Here is an 18547-nt window from a genome sequence, read left to right as displayed (position 1 = left end):
TTTCTTTTCCCTCTTGATTATATGCAATTGTAATTTTAAGGACTGGGGCAAGTGAGTGATAGAACAAAGTGTACAGAGGACTATGAACATTTGCAGAGAAACACAGATAGTTTAAGTGAGTGGTCAAAGGTGTGGCAGATGGAGTACAATATTAATAAATGTGAAGTCATCCATTTTGGTAGGAATAACAGTAAAATACTGCAGCATGCAAAGAGCAGAGGGACGTGGGTGTCCTTGTTTATGAATCACAGAAGGTTGATCTGCTGGTGCAAAAGGCAATTAAGAAAGCAAATGAAACTTTGTCCTTCATTGCTTAAAGGATTGGATTTAAAAGCAGGGAGGTCATGTTACAGCTGTACAGGTTACTGGTGAGGCCACACCTGGAGTACTGCGTGCAGTTTCGGTCTCCTTACTTGAGAATGGATGTACTGGCACTAGAGGGGGTGCAGAGGAAGTCCACTAGATTGGTTGTGGAATTGAGGGGGTTGGCTTATGAGGAGAGAGTCAGTAGACTAGGATTATATTCATTGGAATTTAGAAGAATGAGGAGGGTATCTTATAGAAACATAAAATTGTTAAGGGAATAGATAGAATAGAAATAGAGAAGATGTTTTCACTGGTGGGTGAAACTCGAACAAGAGGACATAGTCTAAAAATTAGAGGGCGCAGATTTAAGACCAAATTGAGGACGAACTCCTTCAGTTGTGAATTTGTGGAATTCCCCACCTAGTGAAGTATTTCAGGCTTCCTCACTGAATGCTTCTAACCCTAAGATAGATAACTTTCTGAACAGTAAAGAAATTAAGGGTTAGGGTGAGAGAGCAAGTAAGTGAAGCTGAGGCTATGAAAAGATCAACCATGAACTTATTTATGGCGGAGAGGGCTCGCAAGTACAAGATGGCCTACACCTGCTCCTGGTTCTTATGTTCTAAGTGGAGAAAAAGGGGAGAAAAGCCTTGAAATAGTTTGCTTGAGTTGGAAATGAAGAATATGAAAGAAAGTCATACAACTGGTTGTGCTCTGTCATTTCACATCAGGTACCTGGCTTCAAATTCAGCCCAAATTTGATCCAAGTCCTTGGAGCATTTCAATACTCAGAGAATACGCTTGAAACGCTCCACACTATAGACAAAGGGAAATTTCTCCATTTTTTATAGTTTTAATGTCAGTAACATCTAGAACTTGGGTCATGCCAATAAAATGGAAGTGCCAGACTACATAGGGAGAAGACACTTATAGAATTAATATACCAATGAAAGTTTTAACTATTTAAAAGTTTATCTCTGAAATATTTTGCAGCATTTTATTGTAGTAGAAGAGCACAAGTTCATCAACAATTATTTACCAGTTAGCATTGCTCAGCAGTTTTTCCAATGCAACACAGTAATAACCTTCAACTGCTTTGCTCATTGATAGGAAAATCTGTGCACCACAAATATTTTTAATCACAAATAAATTTAAATTGATAAGTTGAACGTTCCAGGAATGAATCAAATGAATTTTCTTTGTATTGTTTCTAGGGCAACAAAATTCTTTTACAAGAGTACCAAGTTGTACACAGCATTTCAGATATTACCTCATCAAAGCTTTTTACAGCTGCATTGCTTACTTTCATATTCTATTCCCCCTGCAATAAACACTGATATTCTATTTGCATTCCTAATCACTTGCTGTGCCTGCAAATTAACAATTTGTTATTCATACATTGTTAATAAGAATACAGATTTTGATAAAGATGTATAATATGTTATAATCAGTTGGGAAGTAAAAGTAAAAAAGATATGTGATTCCATTCTCTGAAGGAATTTTTAAAAATAGGTCAAAAGGTCATTTGAAACTGGATTCAATACATCAATTTGGCATCTAACAGTATGTCTATGAAGTTAACTGATGAAGTATTTACAAAATATACTTTGATGACGCATGGAGACAACAGACGGGGATGTTTGAATTCAGAATTAGGTTTCCATTCAGAAGAATCAGATTTTCAATGCAGAAGAACAGATTCACCATTACAAATGGCCAGGTTAGTTTGTAAAATGTCCGAGTTATGAAAGTTTGTGTAACAGTTTTGAAGTTGTCCAAACTGAAAAAAGGTTTAGACCCATCGAAACTGGAAACCCAGTTAAATATAACATTTTTAAGAAATGAAGCTCTGTTGTGTTGTTCATTTTAAAATCTTCTTAAACTGTTTTATATTTATTTAAACATATCTTTGTTCTTTTACTTCCATGCAATAAATTTGCATTCCATTTTTTAAAGACCCATCAGCAACTTCATGCTTTTTGACTATTATGGTAACCAAGTACAAAAATTAAACTTATAATCTATCAAGCCAAGTTTCATTCTGCAATCTGACTTGTCATTAACCAGAATCTTAAGAATAAAAGAAAACATCATTGAACAGATCCATACAAAAAACTAGTGGAAATATTTTTTTGAAAGACTTTACCTTAACTTTTCAACTGTTGTTATTTTATGTGAGAAGAGCAGCTGAAGCAATGTCTTCCGTTTGAAACACATTATCACTCCCGCAGCAATAAGACTCAAGATTGTAACTAGTATGCCTACAAATAGGCTGTTACTTTCTGTAAAAAAATTAATAAATATAGATTCAGTTTTGCCAGCAACAATGTCTTCAAAATAATCTCTATCCAATCGCATAAACAGTAATCAACTAATGAATCTAGTGAATTGCTTCATTGTTTATTTATTCCATCAATTTCTAAAGTTTTGGTTCCAAGAATTTACTCAAGGATTCTTTCAATCGACTGCTGTAACTGGAGCATCCCCATAAATGTGGTTTCTGCTAAAGTTACAGTGGCTGATCAATAAATTATCCCCAAACACCAATCAAATTCCAAGAGACCATATTCAATGCATAGTTAAGTAATGTGTTTGTAATTTAGTAACACAGTTTTTTTTATTATAAAAAGCTCATGCTAAAATTGGTTCAAACTATAAATGTTCATTTTATTCTGCATTTCAGCGTGCTAGTGCCCTGTACAAGAAGGGAGCTTACATATTAACATTATGATATAATTTGGAGATACTGGTGATGGACTGGGGTGTACAAAGTTAAAAATCACACAAGACCAGGTTATAGTCCAAAAGGTTTATTTGGAACCACTAGCTTTCGGAGCGTTGCTCCTTCATGACCTGATCACCTGACAACCATCTGATAAAGGAGCAGCGCTCTGAAAGCTAGTGCTTCCAATTAAACCTGTTGGACTATAGCCTGGTGTTGTGTGATTTTTAACATTACAATACTTCGTACAAATATATGACGCAGATTTTTATTTCTAATATTACATATTGTATGTTATTCATCAGCTAGTTTAAAAAATTTTGTTTTTTTAAAGTCAAGAGAAATGCTGGTGGACTTGTGCAGAAGTCTTTAACATCAGCTTGTATGTATGTGAATGTAATGCATTGTTGTTATGGGAATATTCAGCCATTCCTCACCTTCAAGCCTCATGGGTCCACTGTCTATGCTCCCTCCTAAACCAGGTTTATCACAATATGGAGGAGCCCAATCATGGTCACAGTGGCAGTTTTTATTGTTGTTGCAAACCTATTAATGCACAAAATAATTTATAAGCAATTATTAACAGTTCAAGTGAAAAAAAAGTTTTATTTTTCTATTTTACTTATCAATTTATGTGCAATAACATGAAGCTAGCCACCTTCATAAGTGGTGTGCCAAATGTTTCAGATTTTATGTTTAGAATGAATAACAAATCCACTATGTCTAGATAGATCGATTGGTAAATACATTGTATGGCATGGCAGTCTGCATTATGTCAGGCTGCTGGCCAGCTGTTCTCAATCGGTAACTCCAAATTATATCTCTAACCAGGGAGTCAAAAAACCATATGGAGTGCTCGTTGCTGAATGTTATGGTTGGAAAGGCAAGTTGTGAGCGTGATACAAACAGTTTGTTGAGAAATATTGATTAGTTACATAAGTGGGCAAAAAAGTTGCAAGTGGAGTATAATGTGGGAAAATATAAATTTGTTCATTTTGGAAGGGAGAACGAAAGCACAGAGTTATTATTTAAATGGAGAAAAACTGCAGAAAGCTGCAAAGGACATGGGGCTACTTGTGCATGGAACACAGAAAGCTAGGGCATAGGTGCAGCAGGTAAACAGGAAGGCTAATGGAATGTTGGCCCATATTTCAAGGGAGTTGGGGTATAAGAATAGGAAAGTCTTACTGCAACTGTACAAGTTGCTGGTGAGACCACATCTGGAGTCAGTGAGTAGTTTTAATATCCTTGTTTAAAGAAAGATATAATTTCATTGGAGGCAGTACATAGAGGATTCACTAGGGTGATTCTTTGTATGGAGGGATTGTCTTACCAGTGAAAGCTAAGCAGGTTGGGAGTCTATTCACTGAAGTTTAGAAGAATGAGAGGTGATTTCATTGCAACATAAAGGATTCTTAAGCGGCTTGACAGGGTAAATGTTAAGAGGATGTTCCCCCTCATGGGAGAATCTAGGATCAGGGAACATAGTCTCAGAATAAATGGGTTCCAATTTAAGATTGAGATGAGGAATTTCTTCTCTCAGAGAGTTGTGAGTCTTTGGAACTCCATTCAACAGAGAGCTGTGGGCAGAGTCCTTGTGAATATTTAAAACAAAGATAGACAGATTCTTGATCAATAGGGGAATCAAGGCTTAAGTCAAAAATGCAGGAAAATGAACATGAGGAATATTGGATCAGCCATGACCTTACCCAATGGCAGAGCAGTCTCGAAGGGCTGAATTGTTTACTCCTGTTCCCAAAACTTATGGTTTCCATATGCCCCTCTAGTGACTTCTGTTGGAACTATTGTAGTTAGCACATGAGGACAGGAGAAACCCTGCTATGCTGTTCATACAGTCAATTGACACTATTACCATTCACCAATGAAAGCTTAGCCTTAAGCCGAAGGGTCAAAAGGCATGAATAAGCACTTCTGAAGAGTGGAGGAGAGAAAGATAGATTGAAACTAGATTAGGCATATTTCTCAAGGATAATTCAGAGTGGACGACAAATACTGGCTTTAGCACCAATGTTTACGTCTTATGAATTTAAAAAAAAGGATGTAAATATTGGAGACTGAACCATACATAGTTAATCCAATGCATTTTCCATTAGCCTGATCAAGAGCAGTATAGACACAGGGTGGGTACATACCGTGTCTCTATTTTTCAGTCACATAATGCAACATAAAGGCAATGCCATAAGGCAAACCGATTGTAATTGGCAAAAAAGCAGTAAGTATGAGAACATGTGGAAATTGAGTTTAACCTTTAAACAGAACCAATGTGTTATTATTCTGTCATGAGCTTCCTTCCTTTACCAACCATTGATTCCTTATTCCAGAAACACTAAAAGGTTAATTTTTCCACTTTGTGTTCCTGGTGGGTAGCATTGGCTGCTACAAATGTATATCCAAAATTCAACTGCACATTGTGCATAATTTTCCAATCTCATTTAAAGTGGTTGAAAAATCATATTCAGAGCCAGCAAATCTTTGAGAGGCACTGCTGCTGGGCAAAGTTGCTCATTGGGAACATAAAACTGAGCACATAGATCAATGCTGAGACCACATGAACACTGAATATCCCTGTTTCTTTCTAACTGTAATAAAGGGTTGCAGAGTGTTGGTGAAAATCTTTTATGTTGCACATTAATGAAAATCAGAAATATTTCTAAGAGATACAGATCACTTAAAAAGCAAACATTTCTGTCTTCAAAAATATAATGTTGTTAATAATTCAAATTTAAATTCAGAAAACTTAAACATTTCTAAATTGATGGAGTTGCCAGAAGGAAATGAAATGTGCTTGCTGGTTACCTGAATCTCAATTTTGTGGGATTCACAAAAATCTCATTAAGATAATGAATAAACAAATTAACAAAATGTAACAATACATTAGAACTGAAGTCAATTGATGGCACAATTTAGTGATTAGAAACCTCATCTGCAGTAAATTATTTGAACAAGCAAAACTGAGTTTTTTTTGTGCTGCACATTATCTAAACAATAATAAGGAAAGGCTGTCTATGCAATTACTTTTAATGTCTGGAAAGGATATTACACAGATTGTGAAATTGCTTCTGCAGTCTTGATTTGTTTTGTTAAAAAAGGATTTTATTGACATTGTTATACATGGTAATTTCACATGCCATCTTCTGAATGATAATTTTCTTGGGAATGTTAATGGATCTAATTTTTAACTTGCTGCTAGAGCATAGAATTGCCTGAGTTGGACAACCAATGAGTGTAGAAATTTCTCCTCAACTCAGTTGTAAATGGTTGACCCCTCATTCTGGAACTGTTGTGCTTGTTCTTGAGTCCCCTATTGGATCTCTCCAATCAAATCTTTAAGTATATTATGTGTTTCAATTAGAACAACTTGCACTCTTTTGAATTCTAGAGGTATAGGCACAGTCCACATGTTAATCTCTCCTTATAGGTGCAGAAGTGATGATGATTATTAGAATCAATTATTCAATAAAAGAGCTGATTAGCTTTCATTATACTAATAAACACGACTTTTGAAAAATATACTTAGATAATATTGTGACTTGTATTGAATGCTGTGTATCTTAATAACTCTCAGGATACACCAAAATACCAACCAGATTTACTACATTCAAAACATTAAATGGATTCATTGTAAAAGCACGAGTTCAATGCAATATTCAAAATAGGATTGAATAAGGGTTTATGAATATAAAACATTATTAACATTATATCATGAGGAATGCATTTGCAGAAAATGCTTATAATTATATGAATTCTCATTTATCAGGATCACATGATAAAATACGTGGAACAAGAATCTTACATACAAAATACAGAATGTTACTAGTAAATGGTAGGTGTCAAATTTCCTGCAATGCGCATCAAACTACTTTCTATGGCTAGAAAATACAATGTTACATTTTTATAAAGGTAAAACCTCTGAACAAAACTATCAAAAATCAATTAAAACTGATTTAGAAGAAACGTTTGTAAACAAGTTGATAGGGATGAGGAGTACACTGCTCATGGTAAATGAATTGCAGGCATTATGAGTACTCTTTGGAAAGACATTGCAAACAGTGCAAGGGACTGCTTACTTTGCCTTTTTGAATTATAAGTTGGAAAATGGACATGAATGCTAAAGGCACAAGGAACGCTTTTGTAACTTGAAGATCAAGTGCAGTGCACACTTTAACTATAAAAATTATGTTACATTTTAGAGCAGTGAGATGGATACTTTGTGAGACAGAGTGGTACCAGGAATCTTCGAGTCAGGAAAAACTACCTCATGTCAGCCTTTGGATTGGTCCAGCTGCAGTTTAATAGAGACTTGTGAGTGCAGTGCAGTCAAGAAACCAACAAAAGCCTGTGAACAAGAGCACTTCTCACCCATTTTTCTCTCTCTTTCACAGACTGAAAAAGAAAAAATTTGAAGACTCTGAAAGAAAGAATTCTAATAAAAGGAAAGACTGGGCACTACCTGGTTAACTACTAAGTGAAAGACTGATCATCACAAGGCATACAACATTGCATCATCTCTACTAAGAATCAAAAACACTGTGAGAAATAACTCATCTCACTCTTGTGGTCTGTACTTTTGATCAACAGAATTTTTTTTCCCTGTTTCTATTTTGCAAACCATAATATTGGCATCAAGTTATCTTAATTATGAATAAATGTGTGTGTTTTGTGTGGTTTAAAATGTGTGCAACTTAACTCACATGGCAGTAAATTTGTCACCCATGTTTGCCACTTTTTACAGAAAAAGTATGTTTGCAATTAATAGTTACTTTCCCTTTAATAATGAAACATAGCCTGAAATACTTTTGTCCTGAACAGCATCCCTTAAGGAAAATTGACCATCTTGGTGGTTTCATCGAATATCTACATTTTGATGATGCTGTGGACTTTAAGAGGTTATTTTGTCCTTTTTTTTGAAGAGAGGTTTTAAGGCAGAACAGCCTAACAGTATGACGAGAGTAAACAGCTTGTGAGGCCTTGGATATTTGTAAAGTTGAAACAATGGAAGCAGCCTGAATGAGTGTGGTCAAATCCCCACAGAACCAGGATGTTTAGTTTAACTTTCAGCAGTAGCTGTTGGGGTCTTGCAGAGATGGACGCTATTTTTTGTCCCTCTCTCAGTTACAGCCAAAAGCTGGGGGCTGTCTGCCTGCTACAGGAAATTGTACATGAGACAATCTGTGTTCTGACTTTGCCTTTTGCCAAGGGATGTTTCTACATTGGAATGACTAATTCGTAATAGATACTGCATCTATTGTTCTGTTAAGATTTCCAATAGAATTAGGCTTTTTCAATTCCTTCTTTCCCTAGTTCTGAGGAAGGGTTACAGGATCCGAAACGTTAACTCTGACTTCTCTTCACAGATGCTGCCAAGCCTGCTGACCTTTCCCAGCAAGTTCTGTTTCTGTTCCTGCTTTTTTTTTGTCTTTTAACTATAACAGATGAATAAAGTGTGTTTCACTTTAAATCTGGCAGCTCAACCAATCAAATTGCATCTGGAATGCTACACCTCACCTATATCTTTAAAATAAGAAGAAGTTAGAGTCTAGACTATCTTTTGAATATTTTGAGGGGATTTGGTCTGGTCCATATCAACACATTGTCACAGCTTGTACAGCAGTGAGGCCGGATTAATAGGAACACCTTCCAGTTGAGTCACAGAGTCATAGAGACCTATAACATGGAGACAGGTTCTTTGGTCCAAACTTGGTCATGCCAACCAAAATGTCCATCAACACTAACCCCTTTTCCCTGCACTTGGCCCATATCCTTCTACATCTTTCCTATCTATGTATTTGTCCAAATGCCTTTTAAATGTTGTTAATGTACCCGCCTCAACCACTTCTGCTGGCAGTTCATTCCATATGCATATCACCCTCTGTCTAAAAATGTTGCCTCCCAGATTCCATTTTATTCTTTCCCCTCTAACCTTAAACTGATGCTCTCTAGTCCTTGATTCCCCAACCCTGGGAAAAACAATGCGAGCGTTCACCCTATCCATGCCTCTCTCGATCTTACACACTTCTATAATATCCCCCCTCAATCTCTTACAATCTAAAGAAAAAAGCCCTAGATTGTCCAACCTCTCCCTATTACTCAGACCATTGAGTCCTGGCAACATCCTTGTAAATTTCTTCTGCATTCTTTCCAGTTTACTTGCATCTGTAGCAAAGGAACCAAAACTGAACGCAATACTCCAAGTGTGGCCTAACCAACATCCTGTACAACTTCTATACACAATGCCCTGACTGATGAAGGCCAGTGTGCCAAGATCTTCTTCACTGCCCTATTGACCCGTGACTTCACTTTCAGAGAACTGTGCAACTGAACTCCAAGGTCCCTCTGTTCCACTACACTGCTTAAGGCCCAACCATTCACCATGAAACTCCTACCTTGATTTGATTTTCCAAAATGTAAGACTTCACATTTTTCTATATTAAATTCCATTTGCCATTTCTTGGCCCACTTCCCCAGCTGATCAAGATCCTGCTGCAATTTCATGACGACATAATTCTAATCTGTTTTCTTTATGAATATGTAGTTCTAAGATAAGGTAAAATCCCATTTATAGCAGCCTATGTTTTCTTGATGAGATAATTTATATTTGTTTAATTATAAACCGGAATACATTACCTAACTTCATAATCACTTCTTAAAATGTTATTTTTAATTTGATTTTAAACATGCTACATTATTATTTCTTCAATCTTGTCGGTGGCACAGTGGTTAGCACTGCTGCCTCACAGCGCCAGAGACCCGGGTTCAATTCCCGACTCAGGTGACTGTGTGGAGTTTGCACATTCTCCCCGTGTCTGCGTGGATTTCCTCCGGGTGCTCCGGTTTCCTCCCACAGTCCAAAGATGTGCAGGTTAGGTGAATTGGCAATGCTAAATTGCCCGTAGTGTTAAGTAAAGGGGTAAATGTAGGGGAATGGGTGGGTTGCGCTTTGGCGGGTCAGTGTGGACTTGTTGGGCCAAAGGGCCTGTTTCCACAATGTAAGTAATCTAACCTAAAACATATGATCTAACAAAAAAAAGAGTAATGTGCGTTTACAAATGTATTGAACTGATTGCTTGAACTTCATAGACAAAACCTTCATTTGCTAAATTCCCAAGCAGTGCTGCAACACTGAGAAACCCAGATAATGTAGAAGTCCTGTAGCTTAATATTCTTTAGTGCACTGACATATCGGACCATCTCATTGCTTGGTAATCAGACCCAAACTTTAAAATAATGTGCAGTACCACTCCCCAACACTGAATCAGTAAAATAATGTCAATAAAACGCTGGTTGATTCAAATAATGAAGAAAAAGGTTTCCAGCCCTTTACAGATTGCCAATTTTAATTTCAAGGCTACCAGACTTTCCTTTGCTATTGATTCTAAGGGGATCAATTGCTATACTGTAACAGCTCAAGAGCTCTATTACCTTTGCTAACACTATCAGGCAATGACAGCAACAACTGGAACACTCTAGGGTTGCTCTAGTAATCAGAAACAAAATGTCAAAAATGCTAAAAGATAAAAAAAAGGTTTGAATTAATTATGAGGTAAAGGTTACATAGATTCCCTTTAAACTCAATATTTCAATTTCTTTTAATAACACTGAATACCAATAGTAGTTTTGAAGTCAGGACAGTATTCTCAAATTATTTTGTTTAAATCCCACAAAAGTTACAACATGGATATGTTTACCACAACCAGTCCACGGCGATGTTTCCACTCCTCATGAGCAAACAGTTCAAATGATACCCACTATTGAGTGTGGAAAAAAGGGTCAATTATACCTTTACTCTTGGATTAGCTACTGAGCAATTGCAAAAGGTGCTATGTCAAAGTGATGTCCGATCACAAAGAACTGGAGCCTGAATCTATACGATTCCAAGAGATCTCCTCTCCAAAAATCCCTTATTTACAGTCATGTTTAACAAAGTTAATGTTTACTTACATGAGGGTAGACTTCATCTTAAAATGCACAGCTCCCATATCCCTTCAGCTCCTTTTCTTTCTTTACAAGCCCAAGGAAATGTTGAATCTTAACCAGATTTTAATTATCACAACAAACTCTTACTTGGACAGTGCCAGGTTTCCCCCTGAATTAAGCACGCTAAAGGATGGAAACCCTACCCTGAGAGTGTTGGCCAGTCTGATCAGTCTGGACCCAGCAACTCTTGAGTATCAGCAGCATCACCAAATCCGATGGTTACTGCTGGAACTGTACTCGGGCTTTTATCTGAATGGAGTATGTTAGGAAAGATGGGAATTTTGGGGTACTGCTGACAGGCAAGGTAGGCAAGTCTACCAAAAGCACAATAGATGGTATTTCAAAGCCATTTCTTTCCCAATATCAGGTCACTAATCGAGCATAGAGTGCCTGAGAATGAGGCTCCACTTTTAATAGGTTGCAGTTTGCTATGTGATTGATAGAATTGCAGTGGCATTGGGATAGACCTCGTCAGTCATCTTTAAGTGGAGGATTAAGGGCCTCAATTGTCCTCCCAGTGGAAAGGCTGCCAGCCTCTTGCCTCACCCAAAGCTCAGGGGAGGTGGGTTGAATCTACTGTAAGGTATCCATACTTCATTGCCTCCTGTCCAATCAAACACACTCCAATCTAGAAGGACCATGGAAGTAAACTATATTCTTGTCCCACTCACTAAACCTGGAAGTTAGTTCCATACATTTATAACTTATATAAACAAGTTCCTTTTGGTCTCTATTCGAGATGTCCCAGATTTAATCTTTTATTTTTGATCTCTCACAAATCTGTCACTCTAATCCAGCCTTTTGCAAACTTAAAACACTTCTGTCATCACTATTTTTTTGTGTTGTTTTCAGGAAAAAGAGAACTTTTTTCAAATCTTGCTCCATCCTTTATTTACTTCCTATCAGGCACCATCCCAGCAAATCAATGTTGTATAATCTCTGGCTTTTTGTCTTGTACTCATTAGGACAATTTGCAAGTGTACAAATTCAATGGAAACATCAACATTTATACTGCATGAGTGCACAACAGCCGATTGGTTGGCAAGTAGGCTTTGATTGGTGTATGACTTGCTATGGGGAATGCAGCAACTAGTGATGATTTACAGTTATTTGCTGGGCTTTGGTTAAATTTTAAACTAGGTAGTTAACTTGCAAAGATCTGTAAAATTACATAGTGAATGCCTGTCATCTATTTTGTTGAGTTAAGTGCATGTACCTCCTAATTGCAAAAGACAGTCTCCTGTGTATTAATAAATAGAGCATTTGCAATTACTCCACACTGTGAGCCTGACTGACAATTCTAAATTGGTTGCCACCATAATTCTTTGTATACTAAGGATGATCCAGTAAATGTGATTCAATTGTATAATGTTAGACACCGTACTGCAACTTTTGCAAGCACAAGTGAGTTGGGTATGATGTAATTGATGAAGAGATAAACTATTTGATGCAATCTGTCAGCATTTAGGACGTACAGTCTATGTTCTTGCTTTCAGACTGGCATTGAAATTTGTACATTACATTACTCACTTGTGTGATAGGCCGAATGTTGTTTTTGCTTGTTAGCAGTGTGAAATAACTGGCTCAACATGTTGCTCAAACGTTTGAGATATCTTACCCTTCCAGTGTAATCTGAGATATACTGAATACTTTTCAGGGCCTAGACTCACTGCTTTAGAGCTGTTCATGAGTTTGCGCAATAGTTGGTGAGAGAGAAACTATTTGATCAGGGTTTAATCCATTCATGTAAGTGCTAAGTTTGCATGGTGAACAAATAGCTTGGCTCCTATTTGCATGGTTGGTGATAAGGCCAATCTTACAGTATGTGGAGTGTGGGAATCCCAACATGTATTGTGACCAGTGAAGGCAGATTTGCGGTAGACATAGTAGAGAACCCACTGTGGTTCTGCAATTGGATGACTGTTGTTGCACATTCCTGACTGTTACATCGATAATAAATTCAGAACAGTCAGTTAAGCTCACAATGTGGCACATTTGCATGTATTGCAAGACATGAGGCCTTCTGCTCTGCAGACAGAAAGAACATGTACATGCATTGCATTTATTTCGTTCCACAAAATAAATAACAGCCAGTCACTGATTCATTTCTCAGGGAAATACCCTGACCAATCAGTCAAGCTCCCTAAAATTAACTTAAAATTAAAACAAAGTCTGGCAATTAACTATCAAATATTAATAATTGGTGCACTCTCCAAACAGAGTCTACTTGCTAGCCAATCAGCACTTGCCTCTCATGCAGTATAAATGTTGGTTTTCACTATAAATTATTGATATTCCTGTGAATTATTCTGACAAGTGTAAGACAAAAATTTCAACAAAATGTGTATTTGCTTTGAGCAATACTCACATCCTATACTACCAACTAGTTATTGTTATTTAACTGGTGAAAAAATAATTACAATGGAACAATGGATATCTAACAAGAACAGTACAGCACAGGTACAGATTCTTCAGCCCACCAAGCCTGCACTGACACATGACAATTTTGTAAACTAAAAGTCTTTTGCCTGTGTGTGGTCCATATCTCTCTATTCCCTGCATATTCATGTATCTGTCAAAATGCCTCTTAAATGTTACATTTGCTTCAATCACCTCCTTTGGCAGTGCATTGCATGAATCCATGTGAAAAACGTACCTCTCACATGTCCTTTAAACTTGCCCCATTTTACTTTAAACCTGTGTCCCCTCATAATTAACATTTTTACCCTGGAAAAAGACTCTGACTATCCATTCTATCTGTGCCTCTCATAATTTTGTAAAACGTCTATCGGATCACGTCTCAGCCTCTGACATTCAAGTGAAAACAAACCAAGTTTGGCCAATCTCTTCTCAGAGCTAACACCCTCCAAACCAGACAACATTCTGGTAAACCTTTTCTGTACCCTCTACAAAGTCTCCACATCTTTCTGGTAGTGTGGCGACCAGAATTGAATGCAATTTTTCCAAATGTGACCTAACTCAATTTCTATACAGCTACAACAATGACCTGCCAATGTTTGTACTTTATGCCCCAACTGATGGACATATGCCTTCTTGACCACTTTGTTCACTTGTGTGACCACTTTCAGGGAATCGGGGACCTGTATACCTAGATTGTTCTGTTTGTTAATGGTTCTAAGGGTTCTGCCATTTAATGTATACTTTCCTCTTGCTTAGACCTTTCAAAATGCATCACTTCACATCTGTTCAGATAATTTTCATATTCCATTTCTCTGCCCATGTCTCCATCCTATTCAGATCCTGCTCTATCTTCTGTAGATCAAAGTATAGAATATAAAAACAGAAAGAGCTAAAAAAAACTTAGCAGGTCTGACAGCCTGGGAAAGAGAAACAGAGTAAATATTACAAGTTGAATTTCACTGTTTGAAATTCAGCTCAGAGTTATAGTTGAAGGAAACTTGCTGCTGCAATTAATGACTGAAGATCTTACATTTGAAAAAGACATGGGTGAGAGAAGAAAATCGTGATTTAAGTTCACAGATGAGAACCATAGAGAAGCAAATCCTTGTTATTTATATTGATCACTTGCACAATGAGGAAGGCCCTTGCAGGGTAGTAAATTGATTTGCCACTCAACAATGACATGCGGCACCTTCTTATAAATCTATTTCCTCATTAATAGAGTTGCAGTGATGTTGTCTCTGGAGAGTTCTGAGGTAAGTAATTTGGAAATTAAAACATTAACTTTGTTTCTCTCTTCATAGATGCTGTCAGACCTGCTCAGTTTTATATTTCAGATTTCAGTAATTTACTTTCGTTTTAGTGAAGAATCCATTGTCACTCATTTTCTGAAAAAAAGTCATCTTAGAGAAATTCATTGCTTTCCATTTCCCTTCTGATCTTAGGTCAAATGTTTACAAAATCTGCTTTCATAGCCATATCTCCTTTCTCAGATATCACCCAACTTATCCCATATGAATTCCAAATGAAGTTCAATCCTTTGTGTTTGAATCCACCTAGGATTACAGGTCTCTCTGAGATGGTAAATAGGCAAAGTCTTTTCCCTGGGGTTGGGGAGTCCATAACTAGAGGGCATGGGTTTAGGGTGAGAGGGGAAAGATATAAAAGAGACCTAAGGGGCAACATTTTTCACGCAGAGGATGGTACATGTATGGAATGAGCTGCCAGGGGAAGTGGTGCAACATTTAAGAGGCATTTGGATGAGTATATGAATAGGAAGGGTTTGGAGGGATATGGGCTGGGTGCTGGCAGGTGGGACTAGATTGGGTTGGGATATCTGGTCGGCATGGACGGGTTGGACCGAAGGATCTGTTTCCATGCTGTACATCTCTATGACTCTATGCTGTTCTTGCTACAAACTAAGATCTACACTTAGTGCCATGTGACATCAAATGCCATATACTTTACTTCTCCCTTCATCAGCACCAACTCACCAAAATATAGAAATCAGTTACAATAAAACATCAAAAGATGAAGGACATAGAAAGGACGTTTTGCTGCAGTTATATTAAGTCCTAATTAGACTCCATCTGGATCAGTATGTACAGTAATGTGGGTAACCTTCTTAGGCAGGGTATGTTGGCATTAGCAAAAGTACTGTGCATATTCACCAGAATGTGACCTGGATCTTGTGGGTTACATTATGAGGAGATGCAACAAAACAGGAAATAAGCCAGATCATTCAGGTGAGAAATTAAGAAATGGAAATGGTGACAGAAGAGTGGAGCTCAATTAAATATTTTAAATCAGAGATCTTTCCATCAGGATTTTCATCTCTCCCAACAATTCAGTTGGTAATGATAGATTGATGGCATTTTTTATGAGATGAGGCAGGCTTCACAAATTCAATGATATTTTCTCATTTTTTCTCAAATCATTCTTAAGTTATAGCTAGTTCATTTGAGAGATCCAAATTGCACATCATTAGGACATTGATAGAATACCACAACAAAATGACTAAAATTCAGAAAGATAAAACTAAAAAAAAAGATAGCCAATGAGTATGAGACCTATTAATAAAAGGAGGATACAATAGATTGGATAATACATTGCCTAAATAATAGAAATTGAAAACTTCAATAATTGGATGGAAGTCATCTGTTGTTTATAACTAATTTTGATGAAGGAAGGTATTAAAACAGACTATGTGTGTTTGAGATGTTTCAGTGAAGATGATAGGTATGGTGAGACATGACAGGGATTGGCATAATTTCATCACACTCCCAACTCGTGCCTGATAGATGGTGGAAAGCGTCTGTGAAGTCAGGTAATAGGCCACTTGTTGCAGGACACCAAGCTTCCGACCTGTCTTTGTAGCCACTGTATTCTTGCGGCTGATCCTGTTCAATTCAAGATCAATCATTAATGCCAGGATTTTGATGGTGAAAAATTTAATGACAGTAATGTCACTAAAGTCATGGGGAGTGGATTGTACTCTTTCTGGTTGAAGATGGTCATTATGTGGTACAACAGTTACTTGCCACTTTTCAGCCTAAGCCCAGATGTTGACTGGCTCTGGCTGCATGAATGGATTGCTTCCTTATCTGTGAAGCAGCAAATGGAATGGAACATTTTACAATTATCAGTTAACTTTCTGTTTTGTGATAAAGGGAAGGCCTTTGAGGAAAACAGTTTAAGATGGTTGTGCCTTGGTTGAGGAGCTCCGGAAAAAATGTGCTGGAGTTGAGATGACTGGCCTCCGATAACCACAACAGAGGTCAGAGCCTAGCAATAGTGCAACTATATTAACTCTTTTCCTGACTCTCCAAAATCAGTCCCCCATATAAGTCACAAGTCAGGAGTATGATGGAATACAGTTCCCTTGACTGGACGAGTGCAGCTCCAATAAAATTCAAGAAGCTTGCTACCATCCAGGACAAAGCAACCAAATTGATTGGTGCCACATGCACAAATATTTACTTCCTCCACCAAGGACCCTCACTAGCAGCAGTGTGTACTATCTACAAGATGCACTGCAAATTTCATCAAAGCTCCTTAAACAGAACCTTCCAAACCCATAACCTAGAAGAAGAAAGGCAACAGATAAATGAGACCAACACCATCTGTGAGTTTCCTTACAAGCCTTTTATCATCCTGACTTGGAAGAATATTGATATTGCTTCAGTGTCGCTAAGTCACTGAAACTCCCTCCCTAATGGCATTATGGTTCTACATACAGTAAATAGACATCAAGAAGACAATCCATCAACACTTTCTCAAGGCAAACTTGAGATGGGCAATAATGCTCAGGAAGCCAGCGATGCCACATCCTCTAAGTGAATAAATAAAACCCCTCTCCAGAAGATTGACAGGGTGCTCTGAAAGCACAGGTTTGCATTGTAGGACACAGTGGCAAGAAGTATTGGAAGGCTGTAGAAGGGACACAGTATGGACAGATTGGATTAGGGAATTTCTCAGGCTACTTCCTCAAGCTCTTAGTGCTTGCTTACTTAGTGTTTAGCTAAATGCTCACAGCATCTGTGCATTACCTTGCCTTGCTTAGCTGTGCTAATTAGCATAGCCACACAACCAAGCAGTCCTGAGTCAAGGGGATATACATTTTACTGTACTGCAGAGTGCAACATTGATCTCATATTGCTCTGTATGCTAGCAGCTTGTCACTATCACCTTTCTGTTTGTGGGAGCTTGTTTTGCATAAGTTGACTACTCTATTTTCTGCATTACAACATTGATTACACTTCAAAACTGCCTCATTGGTTGGCAGTTGAAGTCATCTGGTCGTTGTGAAAGGAGCCATACCTTTCTTTCTTCCCCATTTACCCTATTCAATGGTTAAAGGGTTAAAAAGGGCCATTTACTCATACACACATTTTTATTCACCTTACAGAAATTTACTGCAAGAATGATCACTTAAGCTCAACAAAAATAAAAGAATTAAATCAGCAAGCTACAACCCATATCACTACAGAATGATGCCAACATTCACAGCTACATAGAATAAAAAGTGATCGAAAAATAGAGTCTAAATCTTCATGCCCAATCCCTAGCACATATATGACCAATGAGAGCATCATGTGGCTATCTCCTCCTGTAACAGACACTGATGGTGAACTGAAGAGAATGGAGTTGAAGCAATGTGAGGAGTTTTTGGAGCTCCCCAATCCCAAACAGACACAGTCTGTGGGTAGAATTGCTCTCCTTAAAATAACACTGTTTCCTCTTCACTGGAAAGCTCCAGATTGGGGAAACCACCCATTCTATGCAGAGGAATTTCAGGCAAAAAATCCCCAAAGTGAAGCAAGAGCTCCAAGGCAGGAGCTTTCTTGGGCAGCATGGTCTGGTACTGACTGACAAACTGATCTATGGGGATGGGGAAATAGGGGAATGACTGAGACACTCAACACCTTTGGGTCATAGCTGCCGTGGCCAAGTAGACCAGTCTGCTCATGCATCCATATTTTGTTAGAAAATCTGCCATATTTAAACACAGAAACCAGCAAAAATACTTGGTGTTTAGACTGAAAACAAGAGAAAGCCATTCTGTAACTTTGTTTGCAATAATTAGGATCCTGGATAAGATTG

The 18547-nt window shown here is 37.6% G+C and overlaps 1 protein-coding gene across 6 annotated transcripts in view; it reads right to left on the bottom strand.

Moving 5' to 3' along the window:
* The window catches only part of LOC132826253 (disintegrin and metalloproteinase domain-containing protein 12-like), a 350675-nt gene that overhangs the window by 20813 nt on the left and 311315 nt on the right, over nucleotides 1-18547 (bottom strand). For all 6 annotated transcript variants that reach the window (XM_060841979.1, XM_060841976.1, XM_060841980.1 and 3 more), the window contains 2 exons: nucleotides 3466-3574; nucleotides 2453-2588 (listed from right to left, as the gene is read on the bottom strand). In XM_060841979.1, coding sequence (XP_060697962.1) covers nucleotides 2453-2588; nucleotides 3466-3574 — 245 coding nt within the window. The remainder of the gene's footprint in view (nucleotides 1-2452; nucleotides 2589-3465; nucleotides 3575-18547) is intronic.

The sequence above is a fragment of the Hemiscyllium ocellatum genome, chromosome 22 (genome assembly GCF_020745735.1).
Source record: "Hemiscyllium ocellatum isolate sHemOce1 chromosome 22, sHemOce1.pat.X.cur, whole genome shotgun sequence".
NCBI classification, from domain to species: domain Eukaryota; kingdom Metazoa; phylum Chordata; class Chondrichthyes; order Orectolobiformes; family Hemiscylliidae; genus Hemiscyllium; species Hemiscyllium ocellatum.
Note: the sequence above shows the minus strand (reverse complement) of the source record. Positions and strands in the feature narration are given on the sequence as shown.